The 24,417-nt window shown below is 42.2% G+C and overlaps 1 protein-coding gene across 1 annotated transcript in view; it reads left to right on the top strand.

Annotated features, from left to right (window-relative positions):
* The first annotated feature begins 908 nt into the window (after positions 1 to 908).
* PCDH19 (protocadherin 19) overlaps positions 909 to 24,417 on the top strand; it is a 163,971-nt gene continuing 140,462 nt past the window's right edge. The window contains exons 1-4 of the mRNA XM_077146981.1: positions 909 to 931; positions 1,034 to 1,125; positions 1,249 to 4,312; positions 7,903 to 8,230. Coding sequence (XP_077003096.1) covers positions 909 to 931; positions 1,034 to 1,125; positions 1,249 to 4,312; positions 7,903 to 8,230 — 3,507 coding nt within the window. The remainder of the gene's footprint in view (positions 932 to 1,033; positions 1,126 to 1,248; positions 4,313 to 7,902; positions 8,231 to 24,417) is intronic.

A 24,417-nucleotide genomic window follows, 5' to 3' on the forward strand; every position in this document is an offset into this window, starting at 1 on the left:
GAAGGGAGGATGACAGAGAAATAGGGAGACGAACCCAGAGCCAGAGTGACAAAGAGAGGAAGAGAGCGAGAAGAAGGAGAGAATAAAAGAATAAATACTGTATTCAGGATTTGAAGATATGTGAGTGAGATAAACACGCTGAGAGAATAAAATCCTCTTCATCTTTCCTGCCATCTTTGCAAACCTATAGGTGCCCCTTCCCCGGGAGGTTCAGTCGTAGCGCCAGCAAACCTCTCTTTCTCGCCGCACCCTGCTCTCTTACTTCCGCCTGGTCCTCCCGCGGGGCTGGCCACCCTCACTCCAGCCGGCTCTGCGGGCTAGGGTACCACTCTGCTCTGCAGGAGTGTAAGTTTCTGCCTGGCTCCGCCCCGCCCCCCCGCAACTTGGCCCCGCCCCAAGTCTGAAGCCCGCTGGGCGGTGCGCTGATTGGCCAGTTCCTGGCGTAGCTGGCCTCCGCAGCTCGGCTCTCTCTGGCTCTATCCAGACTCCACAGCCAGTAGTTTGCGGCATCAGGAGGAGCAGCAGCAGCAGGAGTAGCAGTAGCGTTGGGGCGGCGGCGGCGGCTGCGGGCGCAGGGGAGAGACTGACGAGCGGGTACAGGAGGCGGCACACCTCCCGCGCATCATGCCGGGCTTGCTCCGGGAGCACTAGCACCGGCGTCCCTAGCCTGGCGCGGGCCTCTGGCGCGTTGCGCTCCGCAGCATTCCGGCTGAGCGGATTAATCCGAGATCCGAAACCTCCCATCCCAAACCCATCGCCTTCTGCTTGCTCACACTCCATACATCACACACTCATTCTTCCTCTTTCTCACACATTCACACAGAGCCCAAGACTGAGAGAGCAAGACAGACCTGCCGGGGAGGGAGGGAGGGATCCCAGCGCAGCGCGGCCGGCGCCTCTTCGCGAGAATGGAATCAGGACGCTCCCGCAAGTAAACTTTGGTGGGGACAAAATCGTCGACCGCGGCAATGCTGGGGTGGACCCAAGCGACATGCGACTGAGCTAGGAGGGCTTCCTCCCACGGCGGTTGCAGCGGCGGCGGCGACCCTCGGAACGGAACCCCATCCCAGACCAGGGAGGAGAAGTCTCCCGTTCCTACGGCGGCGACTCCGCCTCTCCTGCCGGGTACAGTTGTCGCTTCCCGCTCTTCTCTCTATTCCCCCCCCCCCCCCCGGGCCTTTGGAAAGACAGGGACTTTGCTTTCCTTAGGCTAATTGACATTGCCCCGTTTTCACAAACTTGAGGCAGAGGCTCTGGCTGCCTTGGCAACTTTGATTTCCGAGACGCAAAAGCCCGCTGTCCCTCGATTGCCCAGTCAGGGGGACTCAGCGTCCACCTTGGATTCTGAACAGAGGCATCCCCAAAGCCTTTCGAAGCCAACCGCTGCTCAAGGGAGCGCGCTATCGCCTTGGCGGCCTCTCTCCCCTCCCCCTTCCTCTGCCGGCCCAGGGACCGCCATCCCGCTCAGTTGGATCCTCGGGCGCCTGTGGCACTTGCCAGCAACCCAGGCTCCCACCTGCGACCCCTCGTCCCCCCCTCCCACAACAGGCCTCAAAGAGGCCAGCGTGGCCCCCCCGGACCCCGGAGGGCGCATTCCAGGCAAGTCCTTTCTCCGCAGAGAGCTCGGAGTGCTGGGGGTAGGTCCTTGCGCATGCCAGGTGCACAGACAACGCGCTCGCCAGCCCCAGTGCGGGTGCACCGCGGTTGGCCCGGCAGTGCCTGAGAGGCTGCACCCCCACCGGCTTCCCCGCCTTCGCCCTAAGTGCGGTCGGGACTCAGCTGCGCGTCGCCAGGGCCGCGCAGAAGCCGCGGGATCCGCAGCCCTGCGCTGTTGCGGCCAGTCGCGCCAGGCTAACTTTGAAGGCGGAAAACTGAATAGCCGGGCTGGAGGGAGGGGGCTCGGGGCCGCGTGGTCCTCCCTTGGCCCTCCGAAGCCCCCGGGCCCCCGGCGAGCATCCACCGAGCCTGTCACAACCTCAACATTGGAGCCAGAACGGGTGTTGCTCCGGCGCCGCCGGGCCGCCCTGGGCGGGACTCCTCCGGTGGCCTCCCGGGCCCCCAGGCGCGCGCAACGGGCGGCCAGAGTCGGCGGGAAGCTGGAGCGCCGGCGGCGTCGGCCTCGGAGGGGTGTGGAGAGGCGATGCCAGGCAGAGCCCCGCGCAGCCATCGAGTCGCTCCTGCTGCCGGTGTTGCTGCTGCTGGCCGTACTGTGGACGCAGGCGGCCGCCCTCATTAATCTCAAGTACTCAGTAGAGGAGGAGCAGCGCGCCGGGACCGTAATCGCTAACGTGGCCAAGGACGCGCGCGAGGCCGGCTTCGCGCTTGATCCCTGGCAGGCATCTGCCTTCCGCGTGGTGTCCAACTCAGCTCCGCATCTGGTGGACATCAATCCCAGCTCGGGCCTGCTAGTCACCAAGCAGAAGATCGATCGCGACCTGCTGTGCCGCCAGAGCCCCAAGTGCATCATCTCGCTCGAGGTCATGTCCAGCTCCATGGAGATTTGCGTGATTAAGGTGGAGATCAAGGACTTGAATGACAATGCTCCCAGTTTCCCGGCAGCACAGATCGAGCTGGAGATCTCGGAGGCGGCCAGCCCAGGCACGCGTATCCCGCTAGACAGCGCCTACGACCCGGACTCTGGTAGCTTTGGCGTTCAGACCTATGAGCTCACGCCCAACGAGCTCTTTGGCCTGGAGATCAAGACGCGCGGCGATGGCTCGCGCTTTGCTGAACTCGTGGTGAAGAAGAGCCTTGACCGCGAGACACAGTCGCACTACAGTTTTCGTATCATTGCGCTCGACGGCGGCGACCCTCCGCATCTGGGCACCGTGGGCCTCAGTATCAAGGTGACCGACTCCAATGACAACAATCCGGTATTTGGCGAGTCAACCTATGCGGTGAGCGTGCCAGAGAACTCGCCTCCCAACACGCCGGTCATCCGCCTCAACGCCAGCGACCCAGACGAGGGCACCAATGGCCAAGTGGTTTACTCCTTCTATGGCTATGCTAACGACCGCATGCGCGAACTCTTCCAGATTGACCCACACAGCGGCCTGGTAACTGTCGCCGGCACCCTAGACTACGAAGAAGGCCACGTGTATGAGCTGGACGTACAGGCCAAAGACCTGGGGCCGAACTCCATCCCGGCGCACTGCAAGGTCACCGTCAGCATACTGGACACTAACGACAACCCGCCTGTCATCAACCTGCTGTCAGTGAACAGCGAGCTGGTGGAGGTGAGCGAGAGCGCCCCTCCGGGCTACGTGATCGCACTGGTGCGGGTGTCTGATCGCGACTCTGGCCTCAATGGGCGTGTGCAGTGCCATTTGCTGGGTAACGTGCCCTTTCGGCTGCAGGAGTATGATAGCTTCTCCACTATCCTGGTCGACGGACAGCTGGACCGCGAGCAGCACGACCAGTATAATCTCACGATCCTGGCGCACGACGGCGGTGTGCCCATGCTGCAGAGTGTCAAGTCCTTTATCGTACGCATCACCGACGAGAACGACAACCACCCGCACTTTTCCAAGCCCTACTACCAGGTAATTTTGCAAGAGAATAATACGCCTGGCGCCTATCTGCTCTCTGTGTCGGCCCGCGACCCCGACCTGGGTCTCAATGGCAGTGTCTCCTATCAGATTGTGCCGTCGCAGGTGAGGGATATGCCGGTCTTCACCTATGTCTCCATCAACCCCAACTCAGGCGATATTTATGCTCTACGCTCCTTCAACCACGAGCAGACCAAGGTATTCGAATTCAAGGTGCTGGCCAAGGACGGCGGCCTGCCCTCGCTGCAGAGCAATGCCACCGTGCGGGTCATCATCCTTGACGTCAATGACAATACCCCGATCATCACAGCCCCGCCCCTAATCAATGGCACCGCGGAGGTCTATATCCCCCGCAACTCCGGCATAGGCTATCTGGTGACCGTTGTCAAGGCAGACGACTACGATGAGGGAGAGAATGGCCGAGTCACTTACGACATGACTGAGGGCGACCGCGGCTTCTTTGAAATAGACCAGGTGAACGGTGAGGTCAGAACCACTCGCACTTTCAGCGAGCGCTCCAAGGCTTCCTATGAGCTTATTGTGGTGGCCCACGACCACGGCAAGACCTCTCTCTCCGCCTCTGCTCTGATCGTAATCTATCTGTCTCCCACCCTGGACACTCAAGAGTCAACGGGCTCCGTGAACTTGTCATTAATTTTCATCATTGCCCTGGGCTCCATTGCCGGCATTCTCTTTTTCACTATGATCTTCGTGGCGATCAAGTGCAAGCGAGACAACAAAGAGATTCGGACCTACAACTGCAGGTATAGCCAACTTTTCTTTCTTTCCTTGTTTGTCTTGGATGAATATGATGGGTGCATCTGTGTCTCTTTGAAAATTCCAGCTCTTTGTTTCTTACTTAAATGCATGCAACACACTTAACAGGGGGAAAGTTTACAGCCCTTCAAATGGATCCGTTCTTTTGATCTGACAATTTGCTGAAAGATAATCTTTTACTGTTTCAATGGGTTCTGTCATATAATGATGTTGAGCAGAGAAGCAATTATCATTTTAAAATTTGCTGTAACCATGAGGTTACAGCAGAAAAAAATGAGAGAGAGAGAGAGAGAGAGAGAGAGAGAGAGAGAGAGAGAGAGAGAGAGAGAGAGAAGGTAAGATTTTCAGCAAAATCAGCAAGCACCACAACTTGATTTTGGGGACACAGTGTTTTGAGAACAGGCACTGAAAGGATAGAGAGTGCTGGCAGCCACCTTGTCCTTTTGAGTAGATAAACTTTGGAGAGAGCCTGGGAGTGGGAGACCAAGATGGGAAAAGGAGAATAAGGAAAAGAAGAGAGATGAAGATTGTGTGGGAAGGCAGATGATTAGTGTTTTTGAGTCTATTCTTGATTTGTTTTATATCTTATCTCCCAATATCTGGCCATATAAAGTGAAATTCTACTAGTCATCTGTTTGTTTTCAAATATCTGGTTGGCTGTGTGGAGACTGAGTAGCCCAGTAAAGGAAAGGATTTTGCATCCAGATGTTTCAGTAAAACAACAATCTTCTAGGGTTGCTGGTGCTTTCCTCTAATAAGGAACTTTGCTGTGGCATTATGATCTGGTCCCTACCAGTGGATGTCACTATGGGCTATTGTGTCAAGTTTCTCTTGAAATGTGTGCAGATTCTTTCTCGCTCTGTGTGTGTGTGTGTGTGTGTGTGTGTGAGAGAGAGAGAGAGAGAGAGAGAGAGAGAGAGAAACTCCACTACATAGCTAAAAGAAAAATTCCTGATTAGCACAGTAGAGGGGTTCGCTGAAGCCCTTCCTTACAATTGAATAGAGCAAATAAGTCTAAGTATTTATAGAATCTGATTTAGGATGTACATGTAATTTTTTTCCAGCAGTGTCTCATAGAAACGGTTGAAAAAAAAAGTTATTTCTTTAGTTGCTGAAAGTGAATGGTGCTGCTTTTCCAGCAAAGGTGTGTGTATGTCTTCAGCACACCTACACATCAGTGTCTTTTTTGCCATCTGTGCTTACATGTTAATCGATCAAAATATGTTCCTGTAAGTCTGATTTGTATTTGACACCATCTGAAATGCACACTCTATGAATCAGAGCCCCCTGAATATGTAACAGCCATGCAATTATTGTTTCCCTTTTACTATTCTCTGTGTTACACAAGTTAGTAGACAAATGCTAACCACACATGAATATCAATCAGGTGCCATGAAAGAGCAGCTGCAATGCCTCATAAATGCTTTAATCCTGTTACTAGTGAAATGGCCCTGACTTTTCTTTCCTTCAGCACTGAGTCATTTCAGATGAGAGAAATGGAAATTAATATCACTCTTACATTTGAAACCTGTGACAGCCAGTGGCAATTTTTATAGGAGAAAAATGTGGAGTCTGTAAAATTTTATATAGAGAGAGATCATGATGGAGGGGACTCTTTTTAAAGCCATTTCCTGAGCATAAAGTAAATGCATAAGACCCTTTTCTTGATGAAAAAGAAATCAGCTAGAAATAAAGATATTGAAGGCTTTGCCACCTCTTGGTGATGTATGACTGTAAGTGAGAGCTCTTTCGGAGAGCTTGCCAGGGAGATCATTAAACAGGGAGGAAAGCATTTGAATTTAAAAAAAAAAGTAAATTTCGGTGCCCTCCAACTTCATCCGAATGCGTATGTTGTAAGGCATTCTGTTCCCTGTGATGGTTTGGAATTAATGAAGTACAGTTTAGTTAAATTGGTCAATATAAAGGGGCTGCACAACGAATGCCTGAGCTGGATAATTGGATAAAGCATTGCCAAACTTACCCAACATGGGTAAACACAGTGATTAGAACTTCCCAATGATCCTATAAACAGATTGGAAAAGAAATCAACCCCAGTCCTGGAGTCTTAGGGATTTTATCTGCTCCCAAGCCCCGGTTGCATCAGCTTGCCATCACTGCAAGTGAAAGCCTGGGCACAGAGGGAAAGAGTGAGGAGGGACTCAACTGCTCAGCTGTAAGAAGATCCTTGAGACGAGTAAGAATTTGCCTCTGTCTATAGGCAACCTTCACATCTGCTCAGACTTCTTCGAAACCTAAAGTTCAGGGGCTTATCTTTCCCTGTGATTAGGCAGAGGTTTCTCGTTCTCAGTCTCTGTAGAGCTTCTTCCCCAAATGTATTCACTTACAAGACTTGTGAGATGATTTGCAATAGCTGGTGAATAGGGCCCCCTTTTTGTATTCAGACAATTAGCTGTGTGGAGGGAGAATGTAGGCACAGTCTTTCTCTTGTCAAAATCCACCTGTATTCTTTATTAACCCTACTGCTTTGCCGATTATTGCCCAGAAATTGAATTTCCAAACAATAAGTTGAATCATTATGAGTAAAGTAATAAATGACTTTGAGAATGTGGCTATATTTTATATATTTCTTTTGACAAGTCTTTTAATGCTTGGTGTCTTTGGTGCATGTTGCTGGGTCTGTGTTAATTAAATTGATCTCTTTATGTTCCAGTTGCAGCACAGCTGCTTTAGGTACACCTAAATGGAGAAGAATGCTGAATGCACTAACCTCTAAATTTCTTTGCTGTAATTGTTTAACCATCACTTGTCTCCTCGGCTGTTTTATAAAAGGACAAAGCAGCAAGTGTCTGCATTGCATCTGGGTTTCTCCCATTAGTGAGGAGCAAAACAAAAAGGCCGAGGGGAATGTGAGCCTAAGGGGAAAGAGGTAAAAAGGCATTTCCCCTCATTCAAATGGATTTGGCGATCAGATTTCTCTTGAAGAGGAGGGAGTGGGGTGGGGAGTGGGAGAGAGCAGGGCTAGGCCAGGGAGGAGGAGGGTGTGAAGGAGAGGAACTGAGATGCCAAAGGACTGGGTCTGATCTCCTATCCAGTCCAAAATTGGTTAGGTTAATCAGAGAAGAAGCTATTTGAGGAAGTGTGCCACATGGCAAGTACCTGGAGGAACTGGCAAGGGGTTATTTCTTTTTATTTCCCTCCCTCTACTCCTCTGCTAAATTGGGAGTTGCTTCTTATTTCACCCAGGAGTTCCTTTGGGTTTCAAGAAAGATCCAGATTTGAGCATTCTCATGCTCTCTTTCCCATAGGCTCAACTTTCCTCGCTCCCTCCACCCCTGCCAACTGGCTACTCACACTGAGAAATTCCAAATCTGAGGAATAGAAACCTTTTTTGTGGGGGTGGGTGAGTAGGAGGTTACTATGTTTAATGTGAAAACATGGCCCTTAGCTTGTTTTTGCATGTAAAAATCACAGGGAGAAACTCGATGATGTAATGCACCCGAATAAGGAGCTGGAGCAGAGATGGGGTGCAACTCTCTGGTGTGCTTAATGTTTATTAAATCAGTACCATGGTTTGAGAGGGCATTAGCAATTCATGCTGCCTTTTTTTCCCACGTAGAATTGCTGAGTGCTCCTATGGGCATCAAAAGAAATCAAGCAAGAAGAAAAAAATCAGTAAGAATGACATTCGTCTGGTACCCCGGGATGTAGAGGAGACAGACAAGATGAACGTTGTCAGTTGCTCCTCCCTGACCTCGTCCCTCAACTATTTCGACTACCACCAGCAGACGCTGCCCCTTGGCTGCCGTAGATCTGAGAGCACTTTCCTGAATACGGAGAACCAGAATACTTGCAATACCAGCGCCAACCACATCTATCATCACTCTTTCGACAGTCAGGGCCCCCAGCAGCCAGACCTGATCATCAACGGTGTGCCTCTGCCAGAGGTGAGTGCAGTGAAGTGGCTCTGAGAGGTCCCATCCAGGCCTCCTTCCTGAGCTTCACACTGGATACCATAGGCCTCTGTGTTGGCACAGCTCCTAGCAAGATTGAGAGAACTTCTCTAAGTGCATTTCCATGGTTAGGGCTTGCCACCAGTACTTCTTGGGGAAAAGAGTAACCCAATATATTGGGCCTTTGTAAGAGTGAGTGTTGGGAATGAGAGCCCAGGGGGTCGAAGCCCTTGAAAGCCTTGTGTGATATCTTGGCATAATAGAACTTTATTTCACCTGTTACAAATATGACATATTTTGCCAGTCAATGATGCCAGCATGCCAGTCAAAGTGGCTTAGAAAGAGTCAACAAATAGGGCTGAAAATGAATGAAACCCTTTAAAACTCCAGAGGGAGAGTGATTCAGCCTCCTAAAGCCCCCTTTTGCTCATTCTTTGGTCATGTATTATTGTTCTTTAGCATTTTGACCAGAATACGGATGAGCTGCTTAAAGGGAGGCAAACAAAAAGAAAAACGCCAATTTGTCACTTCTTAGAAGTTCTAGTAATGTTTTGACAGACAAGGAGGTTGAAATTGTCAGTAATAATGGAAATTTCAGGAATTAACTATGTATTTAAGTTAGTTCTGTTTTGCCTTATCAGTAATGAATGTTTCCAAATGGAAGCATTATTTTTTAAGACATGGGGTTAGATGTTTGTTGGCTATTGAAATATTTCAGGGTAATAGAGTGGATAATGGTAAGTAGTAGCTGGGTGGAAGGCTCTAAATAAGAGTTCTTAAGTTTATTTCATTTCTCCCTGAATTACTTAAGTCCTGTTTTGTTTGTAAATTTTATGCACGAGGAGGTATATACTCTCTTCAAGGTTGCTAATGAAGGGAATACTACACACTTGGAGAGTATGTCTATTTTTTCAAAGCATCCTCACATCTATTGTCTCATTTAATACTTACAGTCAGGTGCCTTTTTTTAAAAAAATTTTATTGATAAAGCCAATCAACATACAACACAAACATTCTTAACGTATGAACATTCCATACTTGGTGTGAAATCATTGGCTCACAATATCATCACATAGTGGTATGTTCATCACCATGATCATTTCTCAGAACATTTAAGTCATTCCAGAGAAAGAAATAAAAAGAAAAAAGAAAAAATTCATACATGCCATACCCCTTTCCCTTCTCTCACATTGACCACTATTATTTCCCTCTACCCATTTTAACATTTGTTCCCCATTATTTATTTATTTTTAATCTGTATTTTTTACTCATCTGTCCATACCATAGATAAAAGGAGCATCAGAACAAGGTTTTTACAATCACACAGTCACTTTGAAAAAGCTATATCATTATATAATCATCTTAAAGAAACACAGCTACTGGGACACAGCTCTACAGTTTCAGGCACTTTCCTCTAGCTTCTCTAATACAGCTAAACAAAAAAGGGGTTATCTATATAATGAGTAAGAATAACCTCCAGGATAACCTCTCGACTCTATTTGAATTCTCTCAGCCACAGTCACTTTATTTTGTTAAGAGGGGATGGGCAGTGAGTTTGTTTGCTGTGTTGGCTGAGAGATAGGCCACATCTGAGCAACAAACGAGGTTCTCTGGGTATCTTGAAAGTCAGGTATCTTGAAAGACTGTCCTTTAGTAGATGATGACACTGAGGTCCAGATTTGCTAAGTGATTTGTTCAAAGTCACAGAGCATGTCAGCAAGAGAGGGAGGGTTATCTTACAATCCTCTACACTCCCTGGAAAGTGCTGTCTCAGTGGCACCCTTCTGCCTCAGGAATAACTCACCTTGACATGTGCAGGCTATGATGCATTTGAAATGGCCTCATAGTATTGGTATCAATTTCATAAGGTAGAGGCCTTTTAGGACCACTTACATCAATTGTTCTTCCTAAACCCTGAAAAATAATTCTTGCTAGAATTTATGGGACCAAACAGCAGTGCTTTTTTTTTGTATGGGCAGATGCTGGGAATCGAACCCAGGTCTCGGCATGGCAGGCAATAACTCTGTCTGCTGAGCCACCATGGCCCACCCAACAGCAGTGCTTTTAATGAAAAATTGATGGTATTTTGCTAGCAACAAGAGCACAAATATTTTCAGGCCATAAATCTGTAAATAAAGATTTATTCAAAGTCCAATAGTATTGTGCTAGGTAGGAACCATTATAAATATCAATGACAGTTCTAGGGAGTAGACCATAGACTACTTGGAGGACCTTTGTGAACCACCAATAGTTCAGCAATGGAGAGGGAAAGGTAGCGCCATGTAGTGGAATCAGATAGACCCTGCGTCTGAATTCAATTTCATCTCTTTCTGTGGAACCTCTCTGTATCTCTGTTTCCTCATCTACAAAACAGACACATCTCCATGCAAGATTGTTCCAAGGAATAATATGCCATTATGTAAAGGGTCTGACTTATTACGTGTCCCACAAATGGTAGATCTCTTCATCAGACAACAGTTGGATAATCACTGTTGTAATGGCCTGCTCACCTGAGGGTATCTCCTTATGCACTTATAAGCAAAGAGAGATCTATGCTAGTTACGTATATAGAAAACCTACAAAGTGGTATGTCTAGACTATTCATATTGGCCATTTAAAGAATGATGGTGAAAGATGCCAAGGTTGTGGGTTCAAGTGCTGGCACTGCTGATGATTATGGATATGGACAAAGAGATTAGATCCCAAGGACTTGGCAATCATTTATGCATTAGAGAAATGAGAACCCTAGTGTCTATGAAATATCTGGAGAAGGCAAAAGACATAGGAATATATCTGCATGGTTTTCCTAAGATCTTAGTGTCCTTTTGAGATTTTGCCATGGGCAGAATGAAGGAAAGTTTTGATTCTGATCCTATTCCTGTCTCACAGAACCAGAAGCAGTCCTTTTCAACGAAATCACACAAATCTGGTGCTTAGAGCTAGCTAAGGCCAAGCCAGCATGTAGTAGAGCATGGTGAGCCTAAGTGTGTATTTTCAGTATGCATTTCTGGAGGGCTCAACTGACAAACCCATTCAGAAAGGAGAGAGGCCCATTCACAACAGAGCATGGGACCAGGTCCTTTAACCTACACCTGTCACAGAGTTCTGCAAAGGGAAAAATGACTTCTCCTTTCCTTCCATACCTGAGGGCCCTGAATGTGGACTGGGTAGAGTGAAATCTAGAGAACAGGATTGATTGATTCATTCATTCAACAAATATTTGTTTTAGTGCCTATTCTTTGTAAGGCATGACTCTAGGCTCTGGTGATACCAATTCATTTATTCATTCATTCATTTAATCCACTAGTATTTATTGCACACTTAGAATGTGCTAGACATTGTGCTACTTGCTGGGGATACAGAAATAAAACACTTGATTCTTGACCCCTGGAAGCTTACAGAGAGACAACAAGTAAACAGATAATTTCAGTTCAGGTTAACATCTCTTTCCTGAGCATATGTTTCACATTTTTATACTTCAGATTGGAATAAGAGGCTTCCATGTTAGGTTCTGCTGGCCGACTTTGTGACAAATCCACTCCTTTATTAGGGAGTGAATTACAGGGCTTGCTCGCAGTGGCATTATAGAGGAGTGTGAATTTCTGCCCTTGCTATATGCTGCTTCTACTCAAATGCACTTTGAAATTTATCCTTTTTGCATTAGATGAAATCAGTAAGGATTTGTGTGGCAGATACTATGCCACACTTATATATTATTAAATACATGATATAGCTTCTGCCCTTAGAAAGTTCACAGTGTTGTTGGGGAGCTAAGATCGCCCACAGGATTTCAATAGAGAACAATACAAGATAGTTTCTAATCAATCGCATATTGTTTTGTAGGATCCATTTTATTCCTTTTATTTTTTTACCTTCCATGGCAACCCTGCTCTCATTTAGATCTAAACTTACTGTTGAGCGCTCAAGGTTTGTTGTTGAACTGAAGGTAGCTTTTGAGTCAGTGTGCAAGCCTAGCCACCTCTGAACATTATTGGTTCTAAAAACTAAAGGGAATGTAACTTTAATAACTGCAGTTGTGAAGGTAAGAGAAAGGGAAAGAAGCAATATTACAGAGAATTGGAACTCAGCCTTTAGTATTGCAGAGTTAAGCCAATAGCATCGAATTGTGTATCATTATTTACTTGTCCCTTGATGTAGAGAAGGAGGTCAGCTTTGTGGATTTTGTGGTTTTGGATGCAAATTTGAGGAGGTAAAGTGGAAGATGTCTTCGCTGCTTACTGAAGACTTTTGTAGAATAACTGATGTCGGGTAACTTAAATATTTAAACTGAAGGTTGTGATGTGCATTCTTTGGCATTTAGTTTATTTAGTCCATAGACATGTGTGTTTGTGTGTGCGTGTGTGCAGGGGAAGGCATGGGAGAAGAAGGGAGAGGAGAAAATGAAGAGAAAGGAAAGGAAGTTGAAAACGAAAGAGAATGAAGAAGAGAGAAAAGAGAGTAGGCTTGTCAGCTTACTAAGATTTTTCTAAAATATTCCAAATTATTTTGCGAGACTCCATAGTATGACAAAAGATACTTATCCAGTTTTGTAGAATGAAAGCCTACTGAGTGTGTGTTGATGCTGGAAAATATTACTCCTTTGTACATCAGCACTCTTGTGTTGTCTCCCAGGCCCCTTGACATTGTTGGAGGGAAAAAGTGCAACTCATTTCTTCTACTGGTAATGAAGACTTGGGTGGTGTTTTAGTTTGCTTTGTTGCCAAAAGCAGATACTATAAAATATGTTGACTTAAACTATGGGAATTTATTAGCTTATAAGCTTACAGTTTTGAAACCACCAAAATGTCCAAATCCAGGCATCATCAAAACAATGCTTTCTTCTTGAAGACTGCCAGTGATCCTGGAGTCCTCTGTCATAGGGCACGGCACACGACAGCATCTGCTGGTCTTTCCCTTCTCTTCCTGGTTTTATTGCTTTCAGCTTCTGGCTTCCCTGGCTTCTCTGGCTTCCTCTCTCTCTATCTCTCTCTCTGTCTCTTTCTCCTGTTTATAAAGGACTCCAGTAAGAGGATTAAGACCCACTCTGAATGAGGTTCGGCATGTTTCAACTTAGGACCTTACTCAACAAAAGATCCTACTTACAATGAGTCTACATTAACAGGAAGGAATGGGTTAACTTTAAGACACACTTTTCAGGTCTACATATAGTTTCAAACTACCACAGGTGAGAACTCTTCCTGCTTGCAGGAGGCATGAAGTATCCCAAACATCCAGTCTTTCTCATGAGGCATTTTTATTTTAGTTTTCTGGTTTTGAATGTTTCTGAGCTGACAACTATAAGAGAGTGATAGAGGGCAAGAGCGTCTAGAATTCTAGTCATAGATGCACAGGGATTTAGATTTGAGTGTCAAACTCAATCTTGAGTTCTTTCTATTTTCTACCTTTAAACAGCAAACTGCAGTACCCTTTATATAAGACATCCTAAGGGGTGTGTATGTGCTATGCTATGGCTCCTCATGCAGCAGTTTCATAAGTAGTAGTGTAGTAGCAGTAGAAGAATTTGCAGAACAAAGATGTGGTGTGGCAGACCAAATTCAGTGCTTCCAATCAATCTGTAGAAAGTCTGAGTGCATGGTCATCTTAGTGGAAATAATAAAATAAAATATTAGCTAGGTTTTGAAGAAAAATAAAAAGAAAGAACTCAACTTGCTTTGGTCACTAAAATACAATCTTAAAATTAAGGATTTGCAATGACTTGAGTGGGTTTAGAAAGTAGGAAACTAATAAAAAGTATCCACAGACCAATTAGAGAGCAGATTTAGAAATCACTAGAAAATTCTATGTGTGATAAGGCTGGTTTGGATAGCATAGGGATACCAAATCATCATTCCCAATTAAAAAAAAGCAAACCAACAAACCCTTCTGTGGTTTCCAATTTTAGTTTGCTTATTATGATAGAGGCTTGGAGTCATATGACTCTTATCCTAGAGTCAAACTTAACCATCAGTGTTCAAAAAGAAGCGCTGGAAAACCGTGCATTCTACATCTTTTCAAGCATACTCATCTCCCGTTTTCTTCGAAAATCATAGGGATCCTCTTCTATCAGTAGACATTCTAGGGCCACCTATTGCATATTTTGTATCTTATTGGCTGGTCTCATATCTAGCAGAGACAGCACATTTCCCATCAGGGATCTGGTTGCAAGATGTGCTCCAGAATAAACCGTTCCTCTGTCGTCTCCATGCAACTGCCACACAGCTGAGTTAGTTTACATTAGTATTTGCTAATTTATTATTACCATTCCTTATTGGCAATTAACTGGTTACCTTAGAGATCACTTCTCTCCCCATACACCTTCACTGAAGGTGAGCTCAGCCAGAGCACTTGCTAATGATCTTGAGATTTCTCTCCCTGGGGGGCTGGAGGCAGGACGTTTTCCATAGAGGATTTGGAATTTCTCTTATCAGAGGACCACTTATTTTAGTTCCTGGTGGCCCCATCTGGTTTGTCTCTGTCAGTCAGACAAAGTATGGGAGAAGCTGCAGACCTCTACCTCCCTGACCTTGGCCCAGTCTGTGCTGTGGTTTTGGTATGTTTTGCCCAGAGGCTGAAGCTTGGGGTTTGGAGTGGGGGTTGCATGTTAGGAATTAAAGGGCTAAAAAGAGGATGAAGTCACCTCCTGGCAAAGCTCGAGTCTTTCAATTATGATGCTGCAGTGGAGCTCAGGCGATTGCTTGGAGTTTCAGATGTTGACCTCTCTGTATGTGTATCTCAGCTTTCAGTGCTTAGGAGAGACCGAGTTTGGCTGGATGAGTGTCTCAGATGTGGATATTTGAAGTTATTTGTACAAGAGGCTTGTGTGTGAGAGGCAGAAAGCTGGCTCTGGAGCGGCCATTTTCTCTAGCTTAGAGGAAACTTGATTTCTTGTGTGTAGCTGCCTGGCCTTTAATATGAGACTCATTTACTTTGAATATTTGAGAGGTTTGAAGTGAAAGTCCCAGAGGATCAGTTGTTTGTAGAGGGAACTGCTCTTCAAGTTACATTTCCTTTTAGGCTGTTGTGTAGTTACGAATGTTTTGCGTGGGTTGCATGGTGAGTGTGGTCTGATTCCAGTGCATGAACCCAAGCTGCTAGTGCTTCTCCACATTCCTCAGAAGAATGGTGAAGAAAATGCCGCAGCTGTGTAGAGAACAGCTTTGCTAGCTGGAGAAGCTTGGGGTCCCACACAGAAACCTCATTTGCTATCATTCAGCATTTTGATTAAAAATAATGGCCAGGACCTCATAGCTCCATAGCATTCTTGGAAGAAGTATCAGAAGGGGCCAGTGTTTCTACTCTTCAGCCATGAACATGGAATTATAGAAGAGGTATATGACTTGCCCAAACACACAACATTTGGGACCAAAGTAAAATCCATATCTCTTAGCAATAGTTCCTATGGTACAGCTTCAAATTGCTTTCTGTCATGTAAGATAAAACTCGATGGGTCTATAGGATGACCTATGGGTATACCTTTGAATAGTACTTCGGTTCCTGAAAAACTGTAGATCAAGAGAGTGTTTGTTTTGTAAATTAAATTGTGTGTTAACCACAGTGGTGGCATTCCATATTTAAAGGAAACATGTTGTGAATTCTTTTATAAAGGTAAGAGTCCTTGTGTAATGTGAATAATCAACTCCTGACTGATTTCCTTTGCAAGTCTGGAGCTTTCACATCATCTTCTTGCTTAAAGTGAGATTCCTCACATTGGCAAGATTTACGAAACCTTTGAAAGGTGAGCTAATTCATTATTTCCTTTACTAATAGTTGGTCCTTGAATTGCCACTGTTTGAATTTCACTTGGTTGAATTTCACTTAGTTAAAAAAAGTTGTAATCATGTAATATTTCAAATATTCAGAGTCCAGAAAAGACATATCACCCAGATTTAACACATGTTAACATTTCATATTTGGCTTCAGATTAAAAAAAATAAACAAAGTGTTATAGCTGCCCCTTTCCTATCATATATACCTCTCCCATAGCTCTTTATAAGCCTTTATCTGAAAGAAAAACAGCCCACCCAGAATTGTCTTCCCCTCTTTAGCTCACTCCTGAAAAGAGTTGGCTCCCAGTTTGTGGTCCCAGTTTCTGAAAGCTCCCTAAATCAATAAGTGTTTCCTGGGTTGGGTAGAATCTGGGAATTACTTTTGGTCATGAAAGGACTCACTTAGACCTTAAATTCAGCATTTTGGGAGGTATAAAATAACTTTCAGAAAGAAAAAAATGACAGTGAAAGTGAGGCAGATTGACAAACAGGTGTTAGGATAGCTATCCTGAGAGTTCTGAGCAGACTATTTGGGATTGAAGCAGGCAAGAAGCTCGGCATCAAGACTGTGTTCTCCTTGAGCTCAGTGTTCATGAACTAGCACTAGGGCTTCTTAATGTCAGATGCTTAAGCATTGCCTTGATGTGCATAGTCTTCTGATGCTCCATTAAGTCTTTGAGTGCCAGGGTGGCCAGTTTACAGCTTCTCCCACTGGGTCCCATCTGGCTGCTGTTCTGTGGCAAGCTGCTCTCCCTCACTGCCACCAGCACTGGCTTTGGCATTCTCTGCTTTTTGAATTATATTCGCTCCTAAATCTGATTTCCAGAGCATGAAGGGCACCTCTTCTCAGATCGTTTAGTTTGCTCTTCTGAACAAAATGAATTTCCTTAGTAAGTTGACAGGAAGAAAAGTTCAATCCAAAGACCTCTTTTTAGGGGAATGTGCATGTGTATATATATGTACATGTGTGTGTGCATGAGAGAGGGAGGGAGAGAAGGAGAGAGAGAGCATACAAGTAAGAGCATTGTTATGTGCTTTTCTCACCCACTTATTTTGCTTCTGTTTATGGGCTGGGCTGCTGGTATGGATATCTATGATTTTTGGTCTTCAGAGCCCCCTCCTTTTAACTCTCTGCTGGATGCCTTCCTGAGGTATGCTCATTCCCTAAGGAAATATTCACAAACCTAGACATTCTGGTAGGAACCCACCAGATGTGAGACCAGGGCATCCCACTTTGATATATCCCTAGGACTAATCTCTCAGGGACTACTTTTATTTGAGATCTCTTAGTAGGAACTAGCCAAATAACCACTGCTGTGTATACAAGTCAGTTTAGAAATACCTTCTAGTAGATTTTAGTTTCTTGGAAGTTAGTTCTGAGGCTCAATTTATTTTTGCCTATTTTGAGCATAATTCTGTTTCTAGCTTCCCTCTTTGGCTTTCCCACTTGGCTTGAGAAAATCTGGTTTGGGCTGCCTATGTGTACAGGGTAGTTTGCTATAGAACCATGTATTTTCTAAGTGAGATGTGCAAGGAGATACGGGGGGACCATATTAGACTGCACTCCAGAGGTATTGTGTTAAATGTTAAGCAACATTTTTAAAACTAAAAATGTTTGAAACATAATTTAGCTTTCATATTTGAAACCTGACATGCTTGAGGATAGCACGGCTCTGAAAGCGTAGGGACAAGCAGTCATCTAACTGTAGGTAATGGTGACTGGCTTGTTGGAAGACTAATTTCCTTCTCTGTGCTGCCAAGGTAGTTTAAACCTGGTGAGAACATGGATACAAAATGCTCAGAAGACTGGCATTGACTATGATCTTGCTGTACCAATCATTTTAAAATTAACATATTTCCATTTTCTCAAGTATAGACTTACAAGTGATGGAGTATACTCCATCTTTTGTTCTTAAGAGCTTGGGAGAGAGAAAACAATGGTATTAGTATTAAATAACAGCTTTTTCATAGTAGAATTTTGCCTGATTTTTTAAAATTGCAAAACAATTTATTATAGTTATAGCTCTAGAAACAAATCACACATGCTGCGTATGGGAAACACCAATTTTCTGTGGTGCGTGTGAACTTGCTAATGGAATATGTGTCCTTACACCTCTAGGTCACTCTTTCTAATTTTGTCCCTACTGGTGATTCTTTAGAAATGGAAAACGAAATGTGCCTTGTTGCAGTAAGAAATACAATAAGAAAATGCCTGAAATGGAATGAACGGTAAACTGCTTTTGCACAACTATACATTGCATAGTGGCCTGATAGAGCAAAACCTTATGCAACTGATAAGCCTTGTGTTGCACCATAAATGCGATTGCATTGGGCATTGTTGGAATGACATCTGGGGAATTGGTCTTCACACATCTGTTCATCAGGTGCCCTCAAAGAGAGGACTTAGCAAGTGGAGAGAAATCCAGATCTGCAAAGGTCAATAGCCCAGCAAGGTTGTCCTATTTAAGGGCATAGAATCGAAAAATGTGTGTGATGCTTGCAACAACTTGCTCCTCTCACCCTTTGAACCATCAGAAAGGTTATCTCTAATGTGTGAGTCACTTTGAGTCACTTTGTCCCCAAAGATAACTCTGTAATTTTGTGATAGGAGACGTAACTAGCAAAACAGATGAAATAATTAAAAACCCCATAAAAGAGGAGTTTTTAGTTCATCGAAACCTGTTATTACTAAGGAATCCAGAATCCAAGATATGGAGAATTCTGAAAAATCCAAACAAAGGCCAAACCACACTAAACCTGGAACAATTTATGAGAAGTTTAGATCAGGGGATCTCCAAGTTCTCTTCCAGCACTAATAGTAATTCTGTGAATTTTTGCAGCATTGGTTTGAAGGGCTTCATATAACTGACTGCATTAAATTTGAGTCTATTTGATGACAATGGCTTCTCTGTCAGTGGTTTTGAGGGCAGTGGCAAGTGACTTGATATGACAGGTGACATGATAGATACAGCTCTTAACCTTTTTAATGAGGGCAGCATATGGGGTAATCTGAGTGGGGAGTATGTATATCAAAACTCAGTAGCCTCCGCATTCAAATATGTCTTCCTGTCCAATATGAACTATTTACTTACAGAACTGGGGTAGGGGTGGGGTTGGTTGTGAAAGGCAGCAATGAGTGCACTAACCTTGCTTCAATTGGTTTCTACTTGTTCTAGTGATGAGTAGGAGGTGCACCCCTCTTGCCTGGCAAATTAGACCTTTCTGGAGGACACAGATTCACTTAAATATAAATTATGTTAATTATCACACCACCTACAAATTCACAGAGCTGTAAGTCACTGAGATATTGTTTTTAAGTTAGGTATTCTTGAGAACTGTTTTTCGGATCATGATAAATTATCTAACCTTTTATGTTGTTGAAGGCCAACATTATGGAAATAAGCAGCTTTTTATTCCATTCTAAGGTCAGTCTAACCAAATTATGCAACTTCTAATGCAATTGCTCGAAGCTTCTATTCTGAAAGTTTTCTCATTTAGTATCTTGCAACAGAGATAAATATTTTAGCTACTATTCATGCTTAACAATATATTTCACTGATTGTCATTTTCTTTGTGGCATTTGTTAGCATGAGAAGTGGCTCGCCATGGCTTTGCTCATTTTGTTTTTTGCTGTAGATTAACAGCAAAGTACTTGAATTCAATAAAAATGTATTTTGTTATTTTTAATTTCAGACCATAAAAGACTAACTGAGCTCTACAGAATTAATATTCATGGGGCACTTGTGCTTTTGCTGGAGAGCCAAAAAGGAGGTAGTTTTCCTTTTAAACTAGATTTAATTGCAGAATTATTAAACTCAGTACATGTTGGAAGCTATTGGATTGTGTTCAGCAGGGTGGGTGGCACTGTCTGTTACAAGTTTATCTATTTCTTTCTGGGAGTCTAATTGTACTTCAGAAAAAGAGGAGGTCAAAAGGGAGTCTACTTTAGGCCCCTAAAAATAATTATCAGTAGCTCCTTGAGGGCAGGGCTGATTCTATGCAATTCCTTTTATACAGTGTCAGCCGTTTATTAAATATCTTTCGGTATCGGTAAGGTAGTTCTACATGGGTATACTGCCCTGTTCCTAAAGGATATTCATTTATTCTAGGTAAAGATGGCCCTCTATAATGAGTTACATCCAGACTTTAGTGAATAGATTATTTAGTAGATGAACTCAGTTTTCAAAAAATGATTTTGAGTTGAAAATATCCACCTATTTATCCATCCACTAAATATTTATAGATCACCTTTTACTGACCAGCCCTGTGCTCAGCCGTGGGGGAGATAAGGAAAGTATACACAGTACCTACCCTCATAGCTTGTATTGTCACTGAGGAGACAAGATGTAAATACATGAGAAGTTAAACAATTTTCTTTAAATCAATTGGGAAGGCAAGGATTATGCACTAAATTGTGTCACATAATTTGTTATCAAGTGGGAAAAATGTGATTTTATTCCCCAATACATAAAAAATAAATGCTTCATGAATTAAAGTGTTAAAGATGAAAAATCAAATACCAACATTATTGGAAGAAAATATTAATAAATATTCATTTGATCTGGAAATTGAAAAGGACTTCACAAGCATAAAAGCAGAGGAAGTCAACACAAGGAAAATTACCAACAGCTCTGACTACATAAAATTTCAAAATATCCAAATGTCCAAAAATATCATCAGTTAAATTAAAATATAAACCATAAGCTGATAAAATAATTTTAATTTATATAGCACACAAAAAGCCTATATTAATTAATTAACTCCACAAGTATTTATAGAGTGCTTACTACATATTAGTCATTATTCAAGGTATTGGAGATACAACAGTGAATAGATCAAAGTCCCCATTCCTATTGCATTGACATTTCTGTATACAAAGACAATAAACAAATATACAAATAAATATGTATCAGGTTGTGATGTGGAGAAAAATAAGGGAGGGTGAAGTGTATATGTTGCGTGAGGAATGGGGGATTGATCTAGGAAGATAAGGAAAGAAGTCTCTGATAAGGGGACATCTAAGCAGTGCTCTTAATGTATAAACAGCCCTTACAAATCAATAAAAAAAAGCCACAATTAAAGTACAAAGAACACAAATAGATAATTCATAAATAAGGTGTACAAATGACCTAAACACGTGAAAATATTTCATTGCTAATAATAAAATAAAAACAATGAAATATTAATTTTAATTATAAAAGCTATATATAGTTATTATTGAAAATTCAAGCAATATAAGAGTGTACAAAATAGAAGTTAAAGCCTCCTCAATGCCCTCTTATCATCAGTGCATCACCTCAGAAGAACCACAAGCAGCAGTTTGATGTGCAAGAAACCATTTTTTACTTATCAAATTGGGATAGATTAAAACGAAAAACAATTCAGCATTGACAAGGTTGTGGTTATCATACATGAGTAGTTGGAGTATAATGACGTAATTTGCATAATCTATCTGGGGGAAAATGTAGCAATACACATTAAAAATCCTAAAATAATCAGCATATCTGATTCTGAAATTTATCCTAAGGAAATAATTTTAGATTGCTATAGAAATTTATGTACAAGGATGTTAATCTCAGCAAAATGTATAGAAATAAAAAATTGGAAATATCTGAAATATTGTTAATATGTGAATGGCTAAATATATTATTGTACATGCAAATGTTGGAATATTATGACGCTATTAAAATAGCAGTTTGAAGAATATTTAATGGCATGGGGAAATGCTCATGGTACCATATACATTAATTGAAAAAAACTCAGAAAACAAAATAGCATGTATAGATTGATTCCAGTTGTTTAAAAATATATATGGATAGAAAAAAAAAGACAAGGAAAATTACTAAAGCATTAACAGTTATATTAAGGTTGTAAGAAATAGGGTGATTTTTACCCTTTTAAATATACTTTTCTATTTCCTCCCAATTTTTACATTGAACATGAATTATTTTTGAGCTCAGAAAAGCAATTACTTGAAAACGTTTGCTATTGTACTACACAGTTAATATTAAAGGCCAAAGAGATGGCACAGACAGGATTCATAAGCTATTCTGAGGAGGAACAAACTCAATATGTTCCTTATTTTCATTTTTCAATCCGGTCGTATCTTCTAAGTTTTCCGATGAGTGTTCCTTTTTCATTTGTCTCAGATGATGATATGTAGTTTAACATTAAAAAAAACCCTTCCTTTACAGTTTACCTTTTAAATGTGAGAAATAATGTTATGAAAAATATTTTTCTTCCTCTTTCACATTCATCTTGCCCATATGTATACTCTGGTAAAAGTAGATTTTTCTCACTAGTATTATATATCTGGTTCACAAGTTTTATTTTTAAAATGAGGGGTTTAAAATAAAAACTTTTATCTGTAACCTGTACAATTTTTAACACTATAAATATGGTATAGGCTTTACCAAGGGCCACTTTTGGCAATATATATTTGTTTCAGTGACCTTTTAAGTACTGAATAGCTAATTTGAGGGGGGACCTTTTTAATATTCTCGAATATTTGGTTTCACGTTCTTGCTCCTTGTCTGAGGCATACTGTCTGAACACGATAATCCCAACAATCTGAAACAACAAAGGTAATTTGGTGGTTATTGAGATGCTCACAATTACAAATTCAGCCTTGACTAAATGTGCTGTTTTTTTTTTTTTAATTTCATTTATTCAACAGATTGGAATGAGCTCAGTCCTTTTATGAAAGGCACAGATATTTGAGTACCTTCTCACCTAGTAGCCTCCTGAACAGTATAAATACAAAAATCAGTATATACCTTTGGGGCAGCTTCACTTTAATTGATGGCTATGTAAACTTCTTACATATTAAGTATTGCATTTAAGTGCAAAGTGTTTAATTCAGTGGCCTCATAGGTATCAGAACTATTTAGATGTTTTAAAGGAAAATCTCATGGAAAAAAAAAAACAGATGCTTCATTGCCTCCATCCATCGCTGGTAGATAGATGAGAACCCTGTACAGTGTCACCCTGATTGCAGATGAAGTGTTTGCTTGCTATAGGACAGCATCTGTGGCCTAATTCTGCAGACTGTTTCTTGGATAAATGGGGAATTTGGCCTGCAATAGGGCTGTATTTCTTACAAGTGCAATCTTTTAACTAGACGTATTTAGATTCAAATTATGTGTTTTTCATATTATAACATGATGTATTTGATAGAAACAAAGATGTTTTGCCTTCTGTGTGTGGGGGGGGATGGGAAGATGGGACTAAAAATTGAGGTGGGGGGGAACCCTGATCCCTTTTCTATCTCAGTTCATTTAGAAAAGATTCACATTTTCCTTTTGTATGGCTTTAAGATGAGATTTTTTGGATTAGAAAAGAACTTACAAGAAATTACAATATTTAATTGACTTTAAACCAGGATTTGAAATGTTAATGTGATAAAGCAGAGTAGTCTGGATGAAAAAAATTATGTAACACAATGTAAATTCATATTACCAGTTAACTGAGTATAAAACTCCAGAAGGTGATATGAAGGTAGAAAGCAAGGAATCAGGTTTATTGAGTCCTGATCTTATTTACAGTTGTCAGTCAGGGGAGATTGGGTACTGTCTCTGAGGAAGGCCAAGCTAAACACATGCTGTTGTATAAGATCTGTGTGAAGGCCTGATTCTAAACTTGCTCATGGGCCCTGGATAGGCCTAAAGGCGTTGAAGTAACCCCCGCATCCTCCATGACTGTCGTTGCCTAGAATCCAAGAACAGGATTGATTGGATATTGTGGCTGAGATGTTCTTGTCTATCAGGGCCAATATGAGGGAGTTTAAGCCACCTAGCGAGATAAAGATACACAAAACCCTCCTACAACAAACAATTATCTTTGACGAGATATCTGTTAATGTCGTGTCCTAGTGATTTTTACTTGACAATTATTAAGAAGCCTTTTGTTCTCTGGGGGAAAATAAGCCAGGTCCTAGAGTTTTTTATTATTGTTTTTAGTGGATACTTATTATAAAATCAATTCATGCCCATTGTGAAAAAATGGGACAGCACAAAAATATTTGAAGAAGTATAAAAATCATCCATAATTCCACTGCTCAGGGGCAACCACCATTAACTTTTTATTCAGTGCCTGGCGCAAAATATATGCTAAAAAATATTTGTCGAATTAATGAAAAATAGTCCACATTTTTAATGTTTTAGTTTTGATAATTCTGTATCCTTCCTCATCTTTATATTATAACATGAGATTTTTTCTATGTCATTAGAAAAAATTTATAAGCAAGATTTTTGTTTGTTTATTTTTTATTTCTTCTTTTAAGCAAGGTATTTTTAATGGCTGAATTGTATTCTGTCCTATAGGTAGGATTTAGTTCTTACTTAATCCCTAATGTTGAACTTTAAGGTCATTTAAATTTTTGTCTTATTATAAATAACACCATGATGATATTTTTAT

Source organism: Tamandua tetradactyla, chromosome X (genome assembly GCF_023851605.1).
Source record: "Tamandua tetradactyla isolate mTamTet1 chromosome X, mTamTet1.pri, whole genome shotgun sequence".
Lineage (NCBI taxonomy): Eukaryota > Metazoa > Chordata > Mammalia > Pilosa > Myrmecophagidae > Tamandua > Tamandua tetradactyla.